Here is a 22,422-nt window from a genome sequence, read left to right on the forward strand (position 1 = left end):
GGGGGGGGAGGGGGGAAAGCTGGGCTTTCTCAAGGGCGGTGTCTGGAATGGGAGGAGCAGGGCTGGGTGGAGCTTCCTGACAGTGTTCACTACCACATCTCATTAAGGTAGTGCTGCAGATGGGGCTTTGTATAGATCAGTGCTCTGCCAGCTGAGCCACACCCCTGGGTCTTTGATGGACAGTTTTACAGGGTAGCATGGAGGTGTAGCAATGTTTGACTTGATAGAGCACTGGGGAGTGTTTCACTGGCTCTATCCCTCCCTACATCCCGCTTCTTACTGCTTTTCCTGACCAGTGGCGGATAGAAAGTGTCCTATAGTGTAGCAAACTTTCTTGTCTGACTGTCTTTTATGGGATTGCCAGCTCCCAATAACGACATGGAGATTTATTATTAATTATGAAAGCTTGGCCTTTAGCTTAGGTTTGTCTCAACTAGCTCTTATAATGTAAATTGACCCAGATATATTAATCTATATTCTGCCACTTGGTGTTAGCTCACTTCCATCTTTTGCCTCCTTCTTCCTCTCTGTGACTGGCTCCCAAATCTGCCTTCCTTCTTCCCAGAGTTCTCTCTCCTGCGGGAAGTCCCACCTTTACCTCCTGCCTAACTATTGGTCATTCAACTTTTTATTGCACCAACCACATCAATACATCTTCACACAGTGTGCAAATATCCTGCAACACTAGGGACAAGAGAGTCAGTCTCCACTGACAACTCATTCTCGTCCCAGGACAGATGAGCTGTTTTGGCCTGAGGCAAACCTCAACTCCATAAAGCTGGGAAGCTGGTGTTGGTTCGTCCATCTGAGCCCCATGTTTTATCTGTGATCTTCTTGATGTCCTCGGTCCTTCAGAGAGTTGAAGACAATGGTTTCCTGAGCCACCTTCACAAGGCCAGTCAGCCATTTCCTCTACCTATGTCCTGTGACCCAAATGTCCCCTGCTCTTCCGGAAGTCTGTTTAGGCCAAGGCTGGGCTCTGTGTTTCTTCCTGCCTTCCAGGGTGGTCTGTGGTCTTCTGGAGTTCCCATAGTTTGTTCTTCTGCCACCTTGTTCAAAGTGCCCTTTGCAGGTGATGTCATGGAAACTGGCTTGGGGGTGGTGTTACCCCTGTGATGACAGCTGTGTCACCCCTCTCCACTTGTGTGTTTCAAGTCTGGAACAACCAGAGTCACTTCTTAGGGAGTCGATCAAGGCCTTCTACAACAAAAGACAGCAGACTGAACTTCTCTGCCTGGTCGCCTATGTCCCTTGCGACACCATAGCTACATGCTAGGCCTGTCCTACCCAAAGCTCCTCCGGGATCCCTACTTGCTATTAAAGATGTTTATCGTTTTCTGTGATTAGTGAACCCGGAGTGTCCTCCCACCACACACACACACTGAAAATAGGCAACATTTATCAACACCATCCTGCGTGCTTAAACACCTGGTCATCTCAGAACAGGGAAGAATCACTGGCCCCCATTACTCCTGATGGCAAACTGAGACATGGGGTCATTGAGTAACTTGTCCAGGGTCACACACCTTCTCAGTTCAGGGACCTGGTGCTGATGGCAGGGGATGGTCCACTCTTGGGATGTGTTTGGCTACAGAGCCTGGGAGGTTTTCAGGAGCAATTTCTTCCCTTGCAGTTATTCATTAAATGCCAGCCCTTCCACAGCTATTTTCAGTTCCCTGAAGGTGCCTGTGGCTCTGGCATAGTCCACTCCTTCTACCCCCGGATACCCTTCAATTTCAATGCCCTCCACCCGGTTCATGCCCTTAGAAACAGGGTTTCATGTATTCTTAGCTAACTAGAACTTGTGACTGAGGGTGACCTTGAACTTTGGATCTCCCTGGTTCTCTCAGGTGCTGGGAACTTCAGCGTCTGCCGCCAGGCCTGGCTTACACAGTAATGGGGACTGAACTCAGGGCTTCAAGCAGGGTAGGAAAGCTCTGCCAACTGACCACCTCACCCTGCGGGTTTCAATACAGGTGTCTCCTCTTCCCCTGGCGTGGGTACCCCTTCTGAACTCTACTGTGTGGGTACCCCTCTGAACTCTACTGTGCACTGACTTGAGCGACTACTGTATATGGGGCTTGGAGCTCAGCACTTGAACTGTGAGAAGGCCAAAGGGATGATCTTTGCTCTTTGAGCTCTGAGACAGATCACTAGAGAATTCCCCATACCCCCAGCAGGGAGCTCCCATGAGCCAAACTGGACTAAAGACAATGAAGATTGGCGAGGATTGCCACACAGGAAACTGGGGCCAACACGGGATGCCAGGTGCCTTAAGAGAGGTTGGAAATTTAGAGTCTTTTTTAAGATTTCAACACTGGTATATTGGCGGCCTACTACATATTTTTTGGTTTGTGTGTGTGCATGTTCGTGTGTTCATGTGTGGATGGGTACATGAGGACTTACATATGTGAAGACCAGAGGAGAACCTTGGCTGTCAGTTCTAACGCTCTGTCCACCCTTTCTCTTTTGAGACAGACTCTCCTACTGGCCTGAAACTGCCAAGTGGGGTAGACTGGTTGGCCAACAAGCCCCAGGGACCCCTTATCTATGCCTCCCTAATGCTGGGATTGCCGAGACATGCCATCATGTCTGTTTTTCTTTTTAAATGTGGGTTCTGGGGATCGAATTAATGTCCTCATGACTACATTGCAAGTAATTTACCAACTGAACTATGTCCCAGTCCTGGTTACATGTTTTGAAAAAGCCCTGCATGGGCTAAGCCACATGTTCTCCCTTCTAGGAGAACACACCATACATTCGCTCTGGAATTTGGCGGGTCTAAAAAGAGCAGGCTGGTACCTAGGCCAAAGCAAGGATGCCTGGCCACTCCTGCTCCAAGAACCCAAGCTTCCACAAGAGTCTGGGCTGAAAGTAAGCAAAGGTCGTGGGTCAGTCACTCTGCAACCCCTGAGATCTTGCATGCTTGTGACTAACGGGGGCTCAGCTTTCCATTTCCGTGTTTGTCTGAGCCGAAAGCACTGGGTGTTTGGGCAGCAGCTCAGGCTCACGGTTCTGAAGCCCTACCATTAGCTGGGTCTTCCCGGCAAGCTCTCCCACAACAGCCGCCCTGCGGTTTCCATCCCATACTTACAGAGTGTAGTCACCCACGCGCGTCCCAAGACTCAGAGACGGTTTGAGAAAACTGCAAATGCCAACCTGGCTTTGGATCTAGCGGGTGCTCATACCCCGAATTCTCCCTTTCCTTCCTGAGCCACCATCTGCAGGAACCCCTCCTGCAGGAAGGACCCAAGGGCACGGTTGAATATGGTGAGGTCCAGCATGCTCCTGAGTCCCACCAGCTTCCTGCAGAGGGAATCCTGGAGGACATCCTGCAGGAGGAGGGCTCCAAGCAGATTTTTCTACCAGGGATCCCAGGATGAACTGTCCTGGGGGCCACAAACCATATTCCAAGGCCAGGATTATTGTAGAAGCATGGAATCTTGGAGCAGGGGTATCCAGGTGTCCTTTCTTGGGCCTGCTGCTCTTAGATCCAGAAAACTCCAGAGAGCAAATATGTTATGAGACACTTGATTCATCCCATGGGGATTTCCTGAGGACCCTTTTAGTGTGACAAGCTGTTCTTGCGACTGAGCAGACAGAATCACAGAGGTATTCTGGCCTCAAGAGCCCAACCCATCTCTTCAGGCTTTCTTTGTCACTGCTGAAGCAGCCATATCTTCCTTATAGTTTATGTGAGAGAACTATACTTCTGAGCTGTTAAATTCCCTGCTAGGATGACAATGTGCGTATTGGAATTGGGGCGTGTGACTGCCAGCTTGGGTCCCCTGACTGGCACTGCGTCCTCTCATTCCCACAGTCTGTCCTTTGGTCATTAAGCCTATCTTGCTAAGTCAAAACTCCTACCAAACTCAGCCTAGCCCTCTCACCCACCTAGACACCTGTCACCTAAGACTAAGAGCAAGTCCCTGAGCGCTGATGGGCTCACCCAGGGGTGAGAGGAGAGACACTCCTGAGAGCGAGTCAGGGTGTGTATGTGTGGCGGGGAGTCCGCCTGTGTCTGGGGTGTTGGGGTGGGGTAGCAGGATCAGGGAAGGATCTAGACAGGGGGCTGACTCCGAGGGGCTTGTGCCAACAGAGGGAGAGCCTGGAGGAGGTGAAATACCCTGGGCACCCCAGGAGTGAACCTCAGGGAGCCAGGCTTGAAGCAGTGCAGAATCCAGGCCAGGAGGGGTGAAGATCAGGGGACATGGAGGTGTCTCCCCAGAAATGGGACCTTTAGAGGAAAACAAAAGCTATAGAAGGCTGTCAGAGGCAAAGGGAGGTGGCACTTTTTTGGTTTGGAGATACGGTTTCAATATCTTGGGCTGGCCTTGAACTTGATATTGTAGCTGAGGATGGCCCTCTTTGCCTTCACCTCCCGGATGCTGGAATTACAGGTGTGTGCCACCAGAACCATTTTTTTAGTGGAGCTAGGGCCCAAACATAGAGATTCCTACAGGCCAGACAAGCACTCTGCTACACACACACACACACACACACACACACACACACACCATACATGTGCATGCACGTGCCCGATCCAATGAGTACACAGTGTCCTATTTTTAGAACATTCTATCACTCATTTATATTGACAGTGTTCTGCCTTTGCCATTATTATAAATGTTATATGTAAGAGCACACATCCATATCGTCTTCTCTTCCATTATTTAGTCCGTTTTGCCCCGTATCAGATGGTGAGGCCAGCAAGTGTTTGTGATAGAGAAAGTGATTTGAGGGGCTGGCAAGTTGGCTTAGCAGGTAAAGCCTTGCTGCCAAGCCTGCTTCTGTGACTTCTGTCTCCAAGAGAACCAACTCCTGTGACCTGTTTGCTGATCTCTGCATGTCCCATGGCCAAGCACCCCCACCCAGCCTTCCCCAGGGAGAAGACAATTGGTCAAGGAGGAGGAATGAGAACGCAGAAGAGATGGTGATGGCCGCAGCGTGTGTCACTGCCGAACATGTGCTTTTGCTAAGGGTCTCTCTCCTCCAGAGGGCAGGGGCTCTGTCTCCTTCAGCACTGGCAGACAGTAGACAAGTATTTTTTATGGCGTTGAGTTCCCAGGGCTATGTGGAAGGTCCTGTGATTAGGTCCTAGGGAGAGAAATGGTCATGAGTGTTGCTCGCTGCAAGAGAGAGAGAGAGAGAGAGAGAGAGAGAGAGAGAGAGAGAGCGAGAGAGAGAGAGACAGAGAGACAGAGACAGAGAGACAGAGAGAGACAGAGACAGAGATAGGAGGGAGGCGGGTAGAGAGTCAGGAGGGCTGTGGAGATAGCTCAGGCAGCAGAGTGCTTGGCACACAAGTAAATGAGGCTCCAACTTTGATCCCTAGCATTAAAATAAAGCCAGGCATGGTGGTGTACACTGATCATCCTAGGTATCTCTGGGATTGATGGCTAACCAGTTTAGCTGCACTGAGGAGCAGAAGGAGGAGGAGATGATAATGGCCATGATGATGATGATGATGATGACGATGATGGAGTTATCTGGATTCACACTAGTGCACGCTGTCCTGTTTCTAGAACACTCCTTCATTCATTTGCTAGCAGTGTTCGACCTTGACCATTGTGACCAGCATTAATATGTGCACTGGTTACTTTAAGGCTGGGGCAGCTCCTCCAAGCAGGCAAACTACTTGAGACGATGTTTTCAGTCAGTGACCATGTCTAGATTTGAGCCCAAGATGCAGAAGCTGTGACATTACCCGCTGAGCCACATCCTCTTCTGTGTGACATTACTTACTAGCTTGTCCAGTGTGGTGTGATGCTTTACTCTTTTGTTTTTTTTTTAAAGGGCCTACCACTCAGCGCCCCCACTCCTACCCCCCATCACACACGTGGAGGTTTATTCTTATTCATGAGTGCCCGGCCTTAGCTTGCCTTGTTTCTTGACAGCTTTTCTTAAATTTCTTGTCTACCTTTTGCCTCTGGGATTTTTCCTTTCCTTACTTCTGTATGTCTTACTTTCCTTCTTACTCCGTGGCTGGCTGGGTGACTGGATGACTGGCCAGCAGGCCCCTGATGTCCTCCTCCCCTCGCTCTCTTGTTGCTCCTCCTCATCCTCACTTCTCCTTCTACTTCTTCTGCCTGCCAGCCCCGCCTATCCTTGCCCCTGCCTTGCAATCGGACATTCAGCGCTTTATTAGACCATCAGGTGTTTTAGACAGGCAAAAGAATCACAGCTTCACAGAGTTAAACAAATGTAGCATAAACAAAAGCAACACACCTGAAAATAATATTCCCCAACAGTCCAGCACCGGCTTATGGGGGGTGTCATTGTGTTTAGTGTTTCATCTGAAGAAACAGAGAGGTTTCGTTACTTGCCCAGGGTCACACAGCTACTAAGTAGCTCCTGAGGACAAGCTGGGTGTAAGGATTCCATAGTGAGTGAGTCAGATGTCCACGGTGGTACCAGCTGGACTAGGGAAGTGGCATCTTACACTGTCCCCGGGGTGGGGGTGGGGGGCTTTACAGGCTCTGGAGAAAGTTGGGGCCGAAGGAGAGAAGGAAGACAGAGTTGTGAGTGACCCAGCTCTGAGCTGAGGCCGAAGAAGACAGAACAAAATAGAAGTTGTTACTGTGGCTGGAAACCACAAGGAACCAGAGACTGGATCGTTCCACAAAGGCCTACTGTCGCAGAGGAAGTGTGCCTGGGTGGGGATCCACGGCTCCGTCTCTGGTGGGGAATACAGCCTTGGACCAGCTCAGCTCAAGCCAGTCCCTCCTGGAGATCTCTCCTCAAAGCTACCCAGCCCTGAGGCGTACAGCAAGACTCTAGAGGGAAGAGCAATAGGGGGTCTTGAAGTGAGCCTCTCTGAGTTCCCAGGAATCTTGGAGGTGGCCCAGGCAGCTTGTGGGAGGCATCAAGTCCGGCTTAAAACCAAGTAGGCCCAGCTGCAGCCCATTCTCTGGAACTGAGGACAGAGAGGGGCCCTCAGGTGAGGCTATCATTCTTGGGGCTGCCCAGTAGGGGTGAGTGGGGGCCTGTCCCTCTGTGGGGAGCAGAGGCAGCATCGTGCACCGCCGTCATCTCAAAGCTGACTGGACCATGGTATTCTTTTCCAGGCAGGAGATAGGAATGGGGGTCTGGGGCTTACGGGGCTCCCTCATGTGGCCTTGAAGGACCTGTTCCTCACATGACCTTGGCAGCTCCCTGGTTTCTACAGCCTCCTCTGTGTTTCCTTTTCGTTTGCCTTGGCCTTCCCACCTTTTCAGTATCGCAGCCCTGCTCCACTCTGAAATTATCTGCCAGTGTCCCTGTGATCATCAGATAAAAACAGACAAGCCACAGCCTTGTCTGGGGGCTGCCTTGGGCACTAGCGACAGTCAGCTGGACAGCTGTCTCCAGGCCCTACTGCCAGCTCCTCTCCCAAACGTGTCTCATTTTTGCAATTCTTTTGTAAGGAATTCCTTCTCCGCACAGCAATGGCGCAGCCCAAGGAGCTCTGTAGAGTCCCGGGTGAGGAGAGCAGGTCCACAGGAGAAGAGGGCTACAGAGCCAAGGGTCACACTGGGTGGGGTTGTCATCCGTGTGAGTCTGAAGGGCAAGAGAGGGAGCAGAATGGGTTGGCTAGTGGTATTCGCCTCGGCAGCTCTGGGCTTCTCTCGAGGGTCCACTGGACTAACACTGATTGGATTTGCCTGCGAGGGTGAAGTGTGTGGGTCCTGGGGCTGAAGGTTTTGACTTGCTTGTCTGGCGTGTGAAAAGCATGCCCACAGGAGAGCCGGGTGCTAGCTGCATAGGAATTGGCTAGCCTACACGGGCACCTTCTATTCGTTAAGATCCTTGAGATGTCAAAGCTTTATGAAAGAAAATATATGGGCTGGAAATGTAGCTCAGTTGGCAGAGTGCTTGCCCAGCTTGCATGAAGCCCTGGGTGCCGCCCAGCGCCATATAAGCTGGCCATGGTGGTTGGTGCCTGCCTGCAGTCGAGGGGTGGTGGAAGGGGATCAATGTCAGTTTTGGCTACATAGTTCAAAGTCAGTTTGGATTTCAGGCACCCCTACGAAAGAAAGAAAAAGGAGGGAGAGAGGAAAAAATAGAGAGAAGAGGAGGAGGAGGAGGAGGGAGGAGAGTGGAGGGGAGGGAAAGAAGACTAAGAGAAATCAGGAAAAGAAAAACAGAGTTAACCAGGTAACTCAGAGAAGTGGAGAGTCAGTAGGAGGGATTCACCAGATTGGGCTAAACCTTTGGGCAACTGCTTCACTCATGCAAGGTCTCTCTCTCTCTCTCTCTCTCTCTCTCTCTCTCTCTCTCTCTCTCTCTCTCTCTCTCTCTCTCTCTCTCTCTCTCTCTCTCTCCCTCTCCCTGTCCCCCTGTCCCCCTGTTCCTCCCCCTCCCCCTCTCCCTCTCCCTCTCCCTCCTCCTCTCTCTCCTCATTCCCCTCCCCCTCCCGTGTATGTGTGTGTGTGCGTGTGTGCACATGCTATATGTGAGCACAGAGGTCTGAGAGCAGTACTGGGCAGCCTGCTCTATCCCCCTGCCCCCTTACTTCCCTGAGACAGGGCACTCACTCAGTGGATCTGGAGAATCCGGAATGAGTCAGGCTGACAGTCAGCCAATCTCGGGGCTGTGCCCCACAGCACTAGGGTAGAGGCAGATGCAAACACACCCAGCTTGCTTTAGGTGGGTGCTAGAACCACTCACATCCCTATGCTTGCACAGCAAGGGCTTTAACTCCCCAGTCCCTTGCCTGAGCCTCCCAGTTCCTGAATCTGTCAAATCAACAGTTGTTTTCCATTCATCCTCTCACCTGATAAATTCCCACTGAAGAGGAGAGACAGGGGCTTGCCCGCTATGTACCATGTCAAGGCCGTGACTGGCTTGGGAGTGACATGGTTGGTGTCTGGCACATTGGAGATGCCCAGTGTGTGGCTCTGGTGTCTTTACTTCAGAACAATCTCAGGAAAGCAGCAGAGGGGATGGCTGTGGAAACTTGTGTCTCAGGCAGTTTGATCTGGGTGCCTGGAGGCCTCAGAGCACAGGCTGTGTGGGGACAGCACTCTCAGGAAGGCTCTTGGAGCTCAGAGGTGCTCCTGGACAAAGGCCAGCTCAGTAGCCAGAAGTTCCGGGAGTCTAAAATGCTGTGTTTGGAGGCCAGGCCTTTGGGGGGTGCCAGGGACCTGGGCAGAGAGCACCGGCACAGAGACCCGGCCACCTGGGGGCTTGGAGACTATGTGGCATCTGAAAGGAAGTCCTAGCTGGCTACAGACCAGCTGAACAGCTGTGACCACTCAAGGATCAGGGATTCTTGGATCGGAGAAGCAGACAGCTACTGGCAGAGGAACCTTCTAGAGGCCGCCTTTGAAACCTTTCCTCTGTCTATTGTCCAGGACTGCCAGCAAACTTCCAGCCAGGAATTGTGTTTTTGCTAAAGACAGACCCTAAGGCGGGAGTCCTAGAGGATGAGTTTCATGGAAGACAGAATGCCAGGGTTGAGAGACTGCTTCTCTAGGACGGCTGGCACAGTGTAGAGAGGGGTCAGGCCCGGGTTCACATTCCGATTCGACTCCATGCGCTGAGTGACCTCTGGCAGATTCCAGGCAGTTTCCGAGCCTCCTCGTTCCCATGGAAACAGTGACACCTGTAGACTCAGAAGACCTGCAGTGTGCCTTGGGGCCACAAAGCCATAGTGAAGCCCCCAATGGCCAGGACTCACCTTGAGTCCTGGACTCCATTCCAGAGCAACTGTCTGGCCAGTCCCCATTCTCAGAGCAGAAATAGTGCCCAGACCAACAGCTACAGCCCTCAAATGACCATCAGGGAACTCAGAGACATCAGTCCTGTGAACTTCAGGAGAAGGATACAAGTGCCAGCTCCTTCCTCCCTCAGTGCTCCAGCTCCCTCCGTGCTCCAGCTCCCTCCTCCCTCAATGCTCCAGCTCCCTGTGCTCTCCGTGCTCCAGCTCCTCCTCCCTCAGCGCCCCAGCTCCCCCCTTCCTCAGCACCCCAGCTCCCTCTGCTCTCCGTGCTCCAGCTCCTACTCCCTCAGCGCCCCAGCTCCCCCTTCCTCAGCACCCCAGCTCCCTCTGCTCTCCGTGCTCCAGCTCCTACTCCCTCAGCGCCCCAGCTCCCCCTTCCTCAGCACCCCAGCTCCCTCTGCTCTCCGTGCTCCAGCTCCTCCTCCCTCAGCGCCCCAGCTCCCTCTGCCCATTATTTACATTCTATTTGGTGCACGGTGTGTATGTATAAAGGTGTGCTCCTGGAGATCAAAGGACAACTTGTGGGAATCAGTTCTCTCCTACCACGGAGGTCCCAGGGGTCAAACTCAAGTCACCAGGCTTGGGTAGTAGGCACCTTTACCCACCAAGCCACCTCACCAGCAGCCCGCCACACTGGTTCTTAGCTGGGTCTAGGGTCTGCCAGTTCCTGCCCTTAATCTTGTGCCAGCAATATCCATTTACACGTCTGCCAAGGGGGCACTTGTCACCCCCACTTATGGTAGAGTCAATAATGGCCTTCTGTTTCCAGGGAATTCGGTGGATCGAGGCCTGTAGGCTTTGCCTGTCTTTTCCGGCTGGAGCAGTCTGTGGATTACCCAATGAGGGAGGGAACACCCAGACCTAATTTGGAGCTGGGTGGGGACCGAACAGGCCTCAGCAGCGATGATTTAAAAGACACGATGGGATGTGTTTTGTTTTCCAGAACCCAAGAGATGAAGGGCCTCCTCACACTGGTTTGGTTCCTGATCTGCAGTAAGTGTTGGCTCCTTGACCTCCTCCCCCAACCTTGGGAGTGATGGGTAGAGGAAAGAAAGGTGACCAGCAGCCTATGAAGCTCAGAGACCTACGTCTGAGTCTCAGCTCAGTCCTGACGGGGCGAACAAAGATATCAGCCAAGGCCTTGATCTCCCTGGGCCCCTGGGTTTGCGCTGGTGGACATGGTGCTGTGGCAGGATTTGGATACTGTAGGTCAGGGTGTGAAGGCTATGAACATGAAGACGCAGAGCTTGTGAATGTGGGAGGCAGAGATCCCCTCGAAGTGTAAAAATAGAATAAGGACAAACAGCGAGAATAAAGTAGAGCACAAAATCCTTCCGAAATATCCCAGCCCTGGGCTGGGGGCCGGCTCAGCAGCAGGGCTCTTGCAGCATGGTGGTGCATTAGGTTCAATGAAGGATAGATTGATGATTGATTGATTGATAGATAGATAGACGATAGATAGATAGGTAGGTAGGTAGGTAGATAGATAGATAGATAGGTAGGTAGATAGATAGATAGATAGATAGATAGATAGACTGACTCCAGCTGATGATTGATGATTCTGGAGTCATTCTCTGTTCAGTATTTCTGCATACAACCCCATCTGGAAGGTTCTGAAAAGTTGTAGGACAGCCCTCAGAGAAGACTGCTTGGACCTGGGTTTAAGTCAGTAGAAAGTCTACCAGTGGGCTGGCAGCCACACTGGGTGATCACAGTATAGCCTTGAACTTTTCCCTGGGTGTGCTTTTAAGTACAAAAACCATATCCTGGCTTGACAGACTTCAGTTAGCAAGAACAGTTAGCCAGAAGAGGAACCAACAGAAGCTAAAAAGCAAGGTTAGTGCATGTAGAAACTTTCCCAGAACTTTGATGGACTTTGGTGAATTAGGCCATTGTTTTCATTTTGGCAGGCGGCGCTGTCTATGTGCTGAGTTTTGTGGTTCAAATGGTTCTTCCCTCATGGAGTCAGTCATGCTAAGGTCTGAGGGCCTGGCACAATAATCGGACTTCAGGCTTCATTGTAGCCCCCTCACCCCTCATACAAGTCCCTGATGGGCAACTCTGCTCTTTGGTGTATTGCCAGCTATCTGGAGATCCTAGGAGGAACTTGAGATCCAAGGCAGAGAAGGAGCCCCTGACTCCTTACATTGAAAATCCTAGGCAAGATACTTCCTTCTAGAATTATAGGAGCCTTAGTTTCCCAATTTGTAACGCAAGGGAGCTGGCTCCAAACTCTGCTCCTAAATTCAATTTTTGATTTTTTTTTTAAAGAAATTATCTCATATAACCCAGACTGGTCTTGAACTAGCTATGTAGTCAAGGATGACCGCGAACTTCTAAACCTTCTTCTTCCACCTTGTGAGTGCTAGGATTACAGGTTTGCAAAGTGCTGGTGGTCAAAACTAGGTCTTCATGCATGCTAGGTGATCCCTTTGTCAAGTGAGTCACATCCCCCCGGCCCCCAAGTGCAAACTCTTTTCTGGGGTGCAGGTTTCAAGACACAGTTTCTTTGTGTAGTCCTGGCTATCCTGGAACTAGCTCTGTAGACCAGGCTGGCCTATCAGGCTGTAGGCCACCTATACCACCACTGTCCAGCTAACAAACTTTTAACAACTTCTAATTCCAGGTCACTTGCTGTCATCTGCCTGGCCCTCCTCCCATTAACTGAGAGAATAAGAGCAGGTGGGAGGGGAGGCCAGTGATTGCTACAGCGTGCCCAGTGTCACCTGGGGGCTTGGGCTGTTTTCCAGGTGTGCCTGCAGTGACAGGAGGCTTCCTAGAACTGAAGTCCATGATCGAGGAAGTGACTGGAAAGGATCCAATAATGAACTAAGGCTTCTATGGCTGCTACTGTGGCTGGGGCGGCAAAGGAACCCCCAAGGATGGGACTGATCGGTGAGTTGACATGACTACCTTTAATGCTCTGGGCTCTGCCTTCATTACCCCCTCTGATTCTGTGTCTAGTCTACCTCTGAGGCTCAGGACCAGAGAGATGACTCAGTGGTTAAGAATGCACACTTCTCTTGCAGGGGACCTGAGCTTGGTTCTCAGCACCCATGTTAGTCAGCTCACAACCACCTGTAACTCCAGCTGCAGGGGACCTGATGCCTCAGGCCTCTTTGGCCACCAGTGCACTCCCCGCCACTCTCTCTCTCACACACACACCTGAAACTATTTTTTTTTATTTAACTTTTTCGAGACAGGGTCTCACTATGTAGCTCTGGTTGTCCTAGAACTCATTCTGTAGATCAGGCTGGCCTCGAACTCACAAAGACCTGTCTCCCTAGTGCTGGAATTAAAGGAGTGCACCCCTACATCTGGCTTCTAAAATAAATCTTTAAAATAAGTAGAACTAAGACTCAGAAGAATTAAACTGCTTTTAAAGATATGCCACGTAACTCCCAAGAGTCCCAAGATCTCATTGGCCTAATTTGTCTCTTGGTTTATTGAAATATAACAAATGATCCTTACGTGTTGGCTTAATGCAAACACAATTGTTTACTTTGACCATGAACCTGATGTCTGGGGAGGCCATGGCAGAATGGCTCCTATCTGTTCATTTTCCTTTTGCAAAGTCTGGCTGGGGCGGGTTGATCCACACCACAGGTGGATCATGGCTATGAGTTGGGTTGTTGCTGTCTGTAGGTAGAGCCTCAGGCCCTTTCTACAAGTCATTTGCAGGGTTGTCTTGACTTTCTAACAGCATGGTGGACTCTTGGGGAGTTGTGAACAAACATTCCCAAACTACAAGATGAAGGAGGATGTGGGAGTGTGAGCCTGCAATCCCAGTCCTGGAGAGCTAGAGGCAGTAAGAGCAAGAGTCTGAAGCTGATGTGAGCTGTATAGCAAGTTCTAGGTCAGCCCCAGCTGCATGGCAAGACCCTGTCTCAACAACAACAATAAAAGATAGTATTTTTATTCTAGACTTCCAATGTTCCACAGTGTTCCTTATGCAGCCCTCTTAATTGGCCCAGCAACAAAAGATCGAGAGAAGAGACCTAGGCTAGCCAATGAGTGCACAGAAGCAACAGGAGGAGACCTAAGATAACCAATGAGTGTACAGATGCTTTGGGAGGAGACCTAGGCTAGCCAATGAGTGCACAGATGCATTGGGAAGAGACCTAGGCTAATCAATGAGTGCACAGATGTAACTGGAAGAGACCTAGGTTAGCCAATGAGTGCACAGATGCAACAGGAGGAGACCTAGGCTAGCCAATGAGTGCACAGATGGAACGGGAGGAGACATAGCTAGCCAATGAGTGCACAGATGTAACAGAGGAGGAATAAGCACCAATGTTCTATGACTGCAGTCAATGGGCAGTGAGCAACTCAGGAGATGAGCAGCCCAAGAGAGATCTCGACGGTCTCACCACAAAGAAATGTGTGTTTGAAGTGATGGGTAAGTGATTTGCATCACTATGATGGCTATGCAATGTCATGGTTACTTTAGTTACTATTCTCTCTCGCTCACTGTGATAGCATAATCAGCTATTCTGGCGCATAATTTCAAAGTGTTCCACGCATGGTCACTTGGGTCCATGTTTCTGGGCCTGTTTTGAGACAGGATATGATGGTGGGAATGTCTGCCACCGGAGCCCCTTCATGGTGAACAGGAAGCAGAGTGAAGGATACAGAAAGATGACTGGGCAAGGTTATCACCCACTTCATTCAACTAGGTCCTCCTTCCGCCTTTGCCCACATCCTAATAATGCCATTGTATTCTGAATCCATCAGTGGATGAACCCATTCATTGGCCCCCATGATCTAACCACTAGAGAATCCCTCATAGACACATCCAAGAATCTATAATCTCCCAGAGAGCTATTAATCCAGTCAAGCTGACAGTCAAGATGAACAATTTCAGTGGAATGTATAGTACCATGTTGTGCCCATCAGTACACTTAGTTACTATATGTCATCTTGAAAAGAGAGGAAGGATCTGGATTCTACCTTTTGATAGGGGAGTGTCACCATTCTAGAAGACTGTGTGAGACAGGAGATGTTGTTCTTTGGAAAACCCAGTGTACAGAGTTCACAGTTCTGATGCCAGTGGGTTCCGTGACAGATGACGTCAAATGGACACCAAGGAGTTGGGGCCAAGCTGAAGTGAGGCTCTATGGATAATAAGTAAGGAGAAGGCTAGAATGGCCTACGTTATAAGGGATTGTAGTTGAACACATCATTACAAACTCCTGTTCAGCTTAATATGTAATCTTATATAGACATTTATAGACACGGGACTAGAGAGATGACTCGGTCAGCCAAGTCCTTGCTGTACAAGCACGAGGAACTGAGTTAGGTTCCCCAGAATCCAAATAAACAAGCTGGATGCCACTGCAAGAGGAGGTGGAGACAGGTGGATTCCTGGGGCTTGTAGGCCTGCCAGTCCAGTTGACTCAGTGAATCCAGAGAGAGACCCTGCCTCAAAAAATAAGGAGAGAGAGAGGTCGATGGAGACACAGGATATAGCCCCCTCTGCCATTCACACACACACACACACACACACACACACACACACACCCTTATACACACACACACACACACACACACAAATATTGTAGTTTGAATGGGAAATGCCCTTCATAAGCTCATGTGAGTGAATACTTTGGGGTAGGGCCTAGCTTTAGAAGAGGGTCACTTTGGTGGGCCTTGAAGTGTCTTAGCCAAATCCACGTTCTGTCTTCACTCTGCTTCCCAACTATAGATGTGATGTGAGCAGCTGCCCCATGCTCCAGCTGTCCCATCTTCCACGCCATGATGTGCTGTCTCAAACCACAAACCAAAGCAAGCCCTGCCTCTCTCAGGTGGCTTCTTGTCGGGTTTGACAGTGTTAGGGAAAGCAACTACTACACTAAGGAAACTATTTATTTATTTATTTATTTATTTATTTATTTATTTATTTTGAGACAGGGTTTCTCTGTGTATCCCTGGCTGTCCTGGAACTTGCTCTGTAGACCAGGTTGCCTTCAAACTCATAGAGATCCAACTGTCTCTGCCTCCCAAGTGCTGGGATTAAAGGCATGTGCCACCATGCCTGGCTAAACTATGGATTATGGATTTTTTTTACAATTATTGAAACTGATAATATATTATCAATTACAGAATTAGTTACTTAGTTATAGTTGATGGACTATATCCATCAACTCATTTATTAATAACGAATACAGCATATAAATCAGGTATTATTAGTAGAAGGAACCAGGTGTTTCCCTGGACAGCCTCAAGTTTTCTGCCAAACAAAAAAATAAAATACATGTAACTCCAGTTCCAGGGGATATGATACCCTCTTCTGGCCTCCTTGGGCCTCAGGCACATGTGTGGAGTACAAACATACATGTAGGCAAAGCACAATCACATATAAAATAATAAAACTATAAATACTCAAATGAAGATACCACATATAACACACTAGAAGTTAAATTTTTATTCGTGTGTATTATGTAACCTGTATTGTTTAACAAACTTAAAGTACATCCCCTCTTGAGGTTCACCTTTCCTCCGCTGGGTCATTTCTTCCATTTAAAGATGGAGAAAGAGAAGCGGAAAACACACAGGAGGTTTTTGTGATAGGTGTAGAAGCCATGTACATCACTTTTGGCTAGAACCTGGCCATGTAGTCATCATACCCACCTGCAAAGAAGTCTGGGAAATATAGCCTAACCATTGCCTTACTGTCATAGTTACGGTTTTATTGCCATGACCATAGCAACTCTAATAAAGGAAAACATTTCACTGGGGCTGGGTTACAGTTTGGAGGTTTAGTCCATTATCATCAGGACAGGAACATGGAAGCATGCAGGCAGTCGTGGTGCTGGAGAGGTAGCTGAGAGTTCTATATCAGCACACAGCAGGCAGAGAGAGACACCGGGCCTGGCTTGAGCATTTGAAACCTCTAAGCCCAACCCCGACACACTTCCTCCAACAATGCCACACCTACTCCCAACAAGAACACACCAGAGTCCTAATAGTGCCAGCCCCTACGAGCCTATGGGGATCTTTTTCATTCAAGTCATTCCCTGGCCCTGATAGACTTGTAGCCATATCATAATGCAGAAATGCATTCAGTCCAATGCAATAAGTCCTCATAGTCTATCACAGTCTCAACATTGCTTAAAAACCTAAAGGTCAAAGTTTCTTCTGAGGTTCAATCTCTTCAGTGTAATCCTGAATAAAATCAAAATAAAATCATATCACAAATTTCTAACATAGAATGGCACAGGATATACATTACCATTCTAAAACATAGGGAAGGGAGTGTAATGAGGAAATATTGGACCAACGCAAGACCAAAAACCAGCAGGAAACGTCAAACTCTGCAGTTCCACATCTGATGTCAAAATGTTCTTCAGATCTCCGACTCCTTTCAGCTTTGTTGACTGCAATACACTTCTTTCTCTTGGGCCATTTCCACTCCCTGTGGCAGCTGTCCTCAGCAGGTGTCCCATGGCTCTGGCATCTCCAACATCTTGGGGTCTCCAAGGCAATCCAGGCTTCACCTTCACAGCTTCATTCAATGGCACTTCCAGACCTCCTTGCAGGGGCACCGCTAACATAAACCTGGCCTCAGTGGGCCTCCCTCAGTTGGGAGGGAGACTGCACAGCCCCTTTCTTGTATTCTTAACTCTAAAGCCAGAACCACGTGGCTGAAGCTGCCAGGTTCTTCTGCTTGCTGGGGCTGGAACATGGGCCCCTTGTTCAAACCCCAGTTTTCTGGTGTTGATGGTCTCCTTCACTGCCTGTGCTTGGCTGTTCTGAAACCAGGCTGGCCTTGAACTCTAAAACCTACTTAATCCTACCTCCCCAGTGCTCAAATTAAAGGTGTGTGCCACCACACCTGGCCTTAAACTTTCCTTTAATTTCTTCACACAAGTTGGAAGCTTAGCTGGGTGGGGTCTTTCTCTGAGGTCACCACCCCCTTTATTCCCTCTAGTATCAGGCTTTGATCTCCTTGAATACAGGACTTAGCTCCATTATATTTTCTGGTTTCCCCTTTCACCTCAAACTGTACTCCCCCCCCCCCAATTTTTCCTTACTCAGCTTGCTCCTTTTCACTATAGATCTGCATAAGACTGGCCAGTAATAACCAAGCAACACAACCGATATTAAGTAGTCTTGAAAACTCCTCTTTTCTGCCAAATTACTGCCAAAGCTGGTAATTCATAGCTATTCAATTGAGCTTCAGGCAGATATTTCTTGAACAAGGGCAGAAAGCAGTCATATTCTGTAACACAAGAGCAGTCTCTAGGCGGCATATTGAACCCTCTTATGCTTCAATAAACCCCTCCATCATTCAAATCACCCTCAGCACCCCTGTCTTCCATTAGCCACTAGTATGGCCCATTAAGCCCCGCTTAAAGTGTCCAGTCACTTTTCTAGTACAAAGTCCCAAAGTGTTGCATGTTCCTCCAGACAAAAGCATGACCCAGCCTGTCACGGCAGTACCACAGTCCCTGGTACCGACTTCCTGTCTTAGAGTTCTGTTGCTGTGAAGAGACACCGTGACCAAGGCAACTCTAATAAAGGAAAGTGTTGAATTTGGATTTGCAGTTCAGAGGGGAGCATGGCAGAGGCAGGCAGGCAGACACGGCACTGGAGAGGTGGCTAAGAGATCTACATCTGGATTAGCAAGGGCCAGTCAGGGAGTGACATTGGGACTGACTTGAGCATTTGAAACTTCCTCCAGCAAGGCCTTACCTACACCAACAAGAACACACCTCCTGATAGTGCCAGTCCCTGTGAGCCTATGGGGGCCATTTTCATTCAAACCGTCACACCTACACACTCCACCTAGCCATCAGGAGGCAGAAACAGGCCAGTGAGCTTCTGATCAGTGACAGTTCTAGTGGGTGACAGGGGCTAACTTACCAGACCCCATCCCTGCCAGCTCACACAGCCACAGCTTCTGCTAGAGGGATACGGTTGTAGTTTCGCACCTGCTCGGGATGTCAGCCTAAATAACATTCAGAGAGAATCTCCGAAGAATGGCTATTGATTTGGGGACAGGGTGCGCTGTAAGGAGAATACGCACGCTGCCGCAGACACCATGGGCCTATTCAAGGAGGGTGAGATAAGGGGAAGTTTTAATTAGCAGGAGAACCAGAGCTTTTACATAAGCTGCTTAGATACCAAGCTCATTGGTTGTAGAGCCCCAGAGGCAAGTGTTAGTGTTGGTTCATTGGTGGAGGTGCTGTTACTAGGCAGGCCTTCTATGTAGAGCATCTTGCCTGAACTGTCGCCGTCTCTAAGAAAGTCCAACTTTGTCCCAGGCATCTGTGTTCTCAGGCAAGCGGCATAAAGCTTGGGGTGCATGCAGAACAAGGAGAGACCCTCTCGTAGGAGCGGGAGGTTAGAAAGTCCTTCAGAGAGAACTTAAACAGCCAAGCACCACATCATCGTGTGTCTCTCCCCCCCCCCCCCCCCAGCATCTCTGGCTCTAATTTTGTTTAGATTTGACTTGAACTTCCTCTCACCTTGGAATCTCTCCCAGGCACGGAGGTCAGGAGGGTGCCTCTCCACCCAGTGTCCCCATCTCTCACTTTGACAGGTGCTGTTGGGTGCATGACCGCTGCTATGGGGAACTGGAGGAGAAAGGCTGTGGCATCCGGACTCAGGTCTATGACTACAGAGTCACACAGGGCCAGGTCATCTGCGGTAAGTGGGCATCCCATTCAGACTGGGAATCATGCTGCCCAAGGGATGGGCCAGCTTGTATCTTGGGAGGCAGAGTGAGGATGAGAGGCACGGGCTGTTGCAGCCTTTCTAGGGTTCTGGGGAAGGGTGGGCCCGGGGAAGGGTGGGCCTGGTTTAGACCCACTATTTGCTAGGTACTGTGGGCTTGCAGATTTCCTCTTTCTGGACAGAGTAGGTTTCACCTCCCTTATTTCCCATGTGTAACTGAAGCTCAAAGGTTTGCCAGTGTTCAGCAGGAGGGGCTCATGCCCAAGGCCCTGAGTTCACAGCCAGGCCCAGGTGCATCTCTGTTTAACGTCTCCCACAGAAACTGTCTCCACCCTCAAGTTAGGCACTCCACCCAAAGGGCATGTGTCTGTTCCACCAGACTGAATGGAAACCTCAAGATCTTGGCCCTCTAGTTCAGGAGCTGAGCCTCCTCCATCAGATTACACATCTCCCTAACTCAGCAGCTCTCCCATCAGATTCTGTACCACCCTGGTGCAGATTCCTCCTCCACCCACTCTGAGATCCCTCAGAGCAGAACACAGATGTGTGTGGGGGTGTCTACGCAGACTAGAAGACACCCTCTGATATGACTTTGAACAAGTCAGTGTTTGTGGGGCACAATTTTCCTGTGCTCACTTGGCACTTGGTGTCTGTTTTGTAGAATATGGGTCCTTCTGTTCAACGAGGCTTTGTGCCTGTGATCGGATGCTGGTCTACTGCTTGCGGAGAAACCTCTGGAGCTACAATCCTTATTATCAGTATTACCCCAACTTCCTCTGCTAATGCCCTGTGTGGGCTCTGCTCTGGGGGTTTCTCCCACAGTGGAGGCCCCCTCTGCTGTATTCCTGATGCACGCCCCAAGGTCTTGGATCTGTCTTCCTCTGTGGGTCTGTGTGCCACTGGGCTGGGCAGCACCCCAGGACAACACCCCATCCTCCAAGGTCCTAGAGAGGGACTCTGATCCCGGCTTGGCAAACTCCCAGGATGGCTGAGCTGGCATTTGTGAAGTTGGCTCTGGGCCTGGGAGCTCCCCCAGCTGCAGGTCAGCGCTGTGTTGACTTTTCTTTCAATTTCTGGAACCGAACTGACATTACCACCCTCCAGAGACCTTTTACTCGAGTAGAAGCCAAATTAACTCTATAAATCTGCTATGTAGATATTAAATAAACCCATTTGCAAGGCTAGTAAACACCCCTAGCATTCCCTCTGATAGGGCTGGGGTAGGATTGCCTAAACCTTTGTAACTCCCTGCAGCACCTGCATGCCCTTAGGGATGGAGGTGGAAACAGATGGGAGCCTTCTTAGCCTTTCAAGTTTTTTTTTTGTTTTGTTTTGTTTTGTTTTGTTTTCAAAACAGGGTTTCTCTGTAGCTTTGGATTCTGTCCTGGAACTAGCTCTTGTATACCAGGCTGGTCTTGAACTCACAGAGATCCGCCTGCCTCTGCCTCCCAAGTGCTGGAATTAAAGGTGTGTGCCACCTCTGCCCGGCTGCCTTTCAAGTTTTGTTTGAGTTCATTTTCTTAAGCCTTGGCATTCTTCAAACCAGACCTGGAGCTCACGCTTCTTCTAGAGGAAGATGAAGCACAGTCCTGTACTACCTAGGACTCACCCTGGCTAGAGAGGGCAGCATCCAGCTCCCAGCCCTGGCTTCTGCAGCTGGGTGGGTTTGAACCTCCGGGTAGTCTGAATCCCTCTGACCTTCCTCGAAATAGAAAACAAGACTCCTTCCGGGAGCATATGGGTGCACACCCCTAATCCCAGCACCTGGTAGGTGGAGGAGGCAGGGGAGTCCGGGTTCAAGGTCAGCCTCTGTTCCTTAGCAAGTTTGAGAGCAGCCTAGACTACATGAGACTGTGTCTCAAAGAGTGACAGTTAGCTAACTGAAATGGGACTCCTAGCGCTCACCTGGTGCAGACACAGGGGTGCTGGAGTCCTGAGATGTCACTGGGTGGGGGACATGGTTTAAATTGAGAGTCAAGGAGGCTGGAAGAACAGGTTAGCAGCCTGTTCATTTTTCACCAAGTTAGGGACATTGAAAATCCCTATTATCTATCACTTTGTGAAAGACAGAGCTTTCTCACACCAGTATCACAGGAAGGAGAGATGCATTGTCCAACAATAAAGGAGGGCTCTTCCCGAGGAAGGACCCAGGCTCCTTCACTCATGTCTCCAAAATATGCGCAGAACACTTGAGAACTCCAGTGTTTGAAAATTTTCTAAGTAAAGTTAATTACATGAGATCACCCCAAATTCACACGTTTTCGGCATACGCTAGTGACTATATTTAAACAACACCAGAGTGGGCCTCATGAGCTGATTTCACACGTGGAAATTTCAAAATCGGGGTGAGGGAGGGGCTGGAGAGATGGCTCAGCTGGTAAAGAGCCAGCTTCGAGCAAGCATGAAGATCTGGATTGGATCACCAGGACTCATTATAAATAATAATAAAAAAAGCTGACTGTGGACTCATTAAAAATTTAAAAAAAAAAAGAGCAGCCAGGGTTCCCTGCCCTGTGGAAACCTTGGGGTCCTCCCCCCTCCTCCTGGTCTAGGAAGGTGAACATCCAAACTGGCTAGGCTCCCACAAAGCCAGAACATGAAGTAGGATCAAAACCCAGTGCCATTGTCCTTGGCTTTTCATCAGCCCTCATTGTCCGCCATGTTCAGAGAGTCCAGTTTTATCCCATGCTTTTTCAGTCCCAGTCCAGCTGGCCTTGGTGAGCTCCCAATAGATCAGCCCCACTGTCTCAGTGGGTGGGTGCAACCCTCGTGGTCCTGACTTCCTTGCTCATGTTCTCCCTCCTTCTGCTCCTCATTGGGACCTTGGGAGCTCAGTCCGGTGTTCAAGTGTGGGTCTCTGTCTCTATCTCCATCCATCGCCAGATGAAGGTTCTATGGTGATAAGCAAGATACTCATCAATATGGCTATTGGATAGGGTCATTTCAGGTTCCCTATCCTCAGCTGCCCAAGGAAATAACTGGGGACATCACCCTGGGCACTTGGGAATCCTGACTGCTCTTCAGACTGGAGAGGGAGGGGG

The 22,422-nt window shown here is 49.8% G+C and overlaps 1 protein-coding gene across 1 annotated transcript in view; it reads left to right on the plus strand.

The window, feature by feature from the left end:
- Pla2g5 (phospholipase A2 group V) overlaps positions 1-21,859 on the plus strand; it is a 77,710-nt gene extending 55,851 nt beyond the window's left edge. The window contains 4 exon segments of the mRNA XM_050155121.1: positions 10,647-10,696; positions 12,454-12,598; positions 19,248-19,354; positions 20,043-21,859. Of these exon segments, the coding sequence (XP_050011078.1) occupies positions 10,647-10,696; positions 12,454-12,598; positions 19,248-19,354; positions 20,043-20,164 (424 nt within the window). The 3' untranslated portion in view covers positions 20,165-21,859.
- The last annotated feature ends 563 nt before the right edge of the window (positions 21,860-22,422 follow it).

Source organism: Alexandromys fortis, unplaced genomic scaffold, assembly GCF_014885135.2.
Source record: "Alexandromys fortis isolate MF-2015 unplaced genomic scaffold, M_Fortis_MF-2015_v1.1 scaffold_26, whole genome shotgun sequence".
Classification (NCBI taxonomy): domain Eukaryota; kingdom Metazoa; phylum Chordata; class Mammalia; order Rodentia; family Cricetidae; genus Alexandromys; species Alexandromys fortis.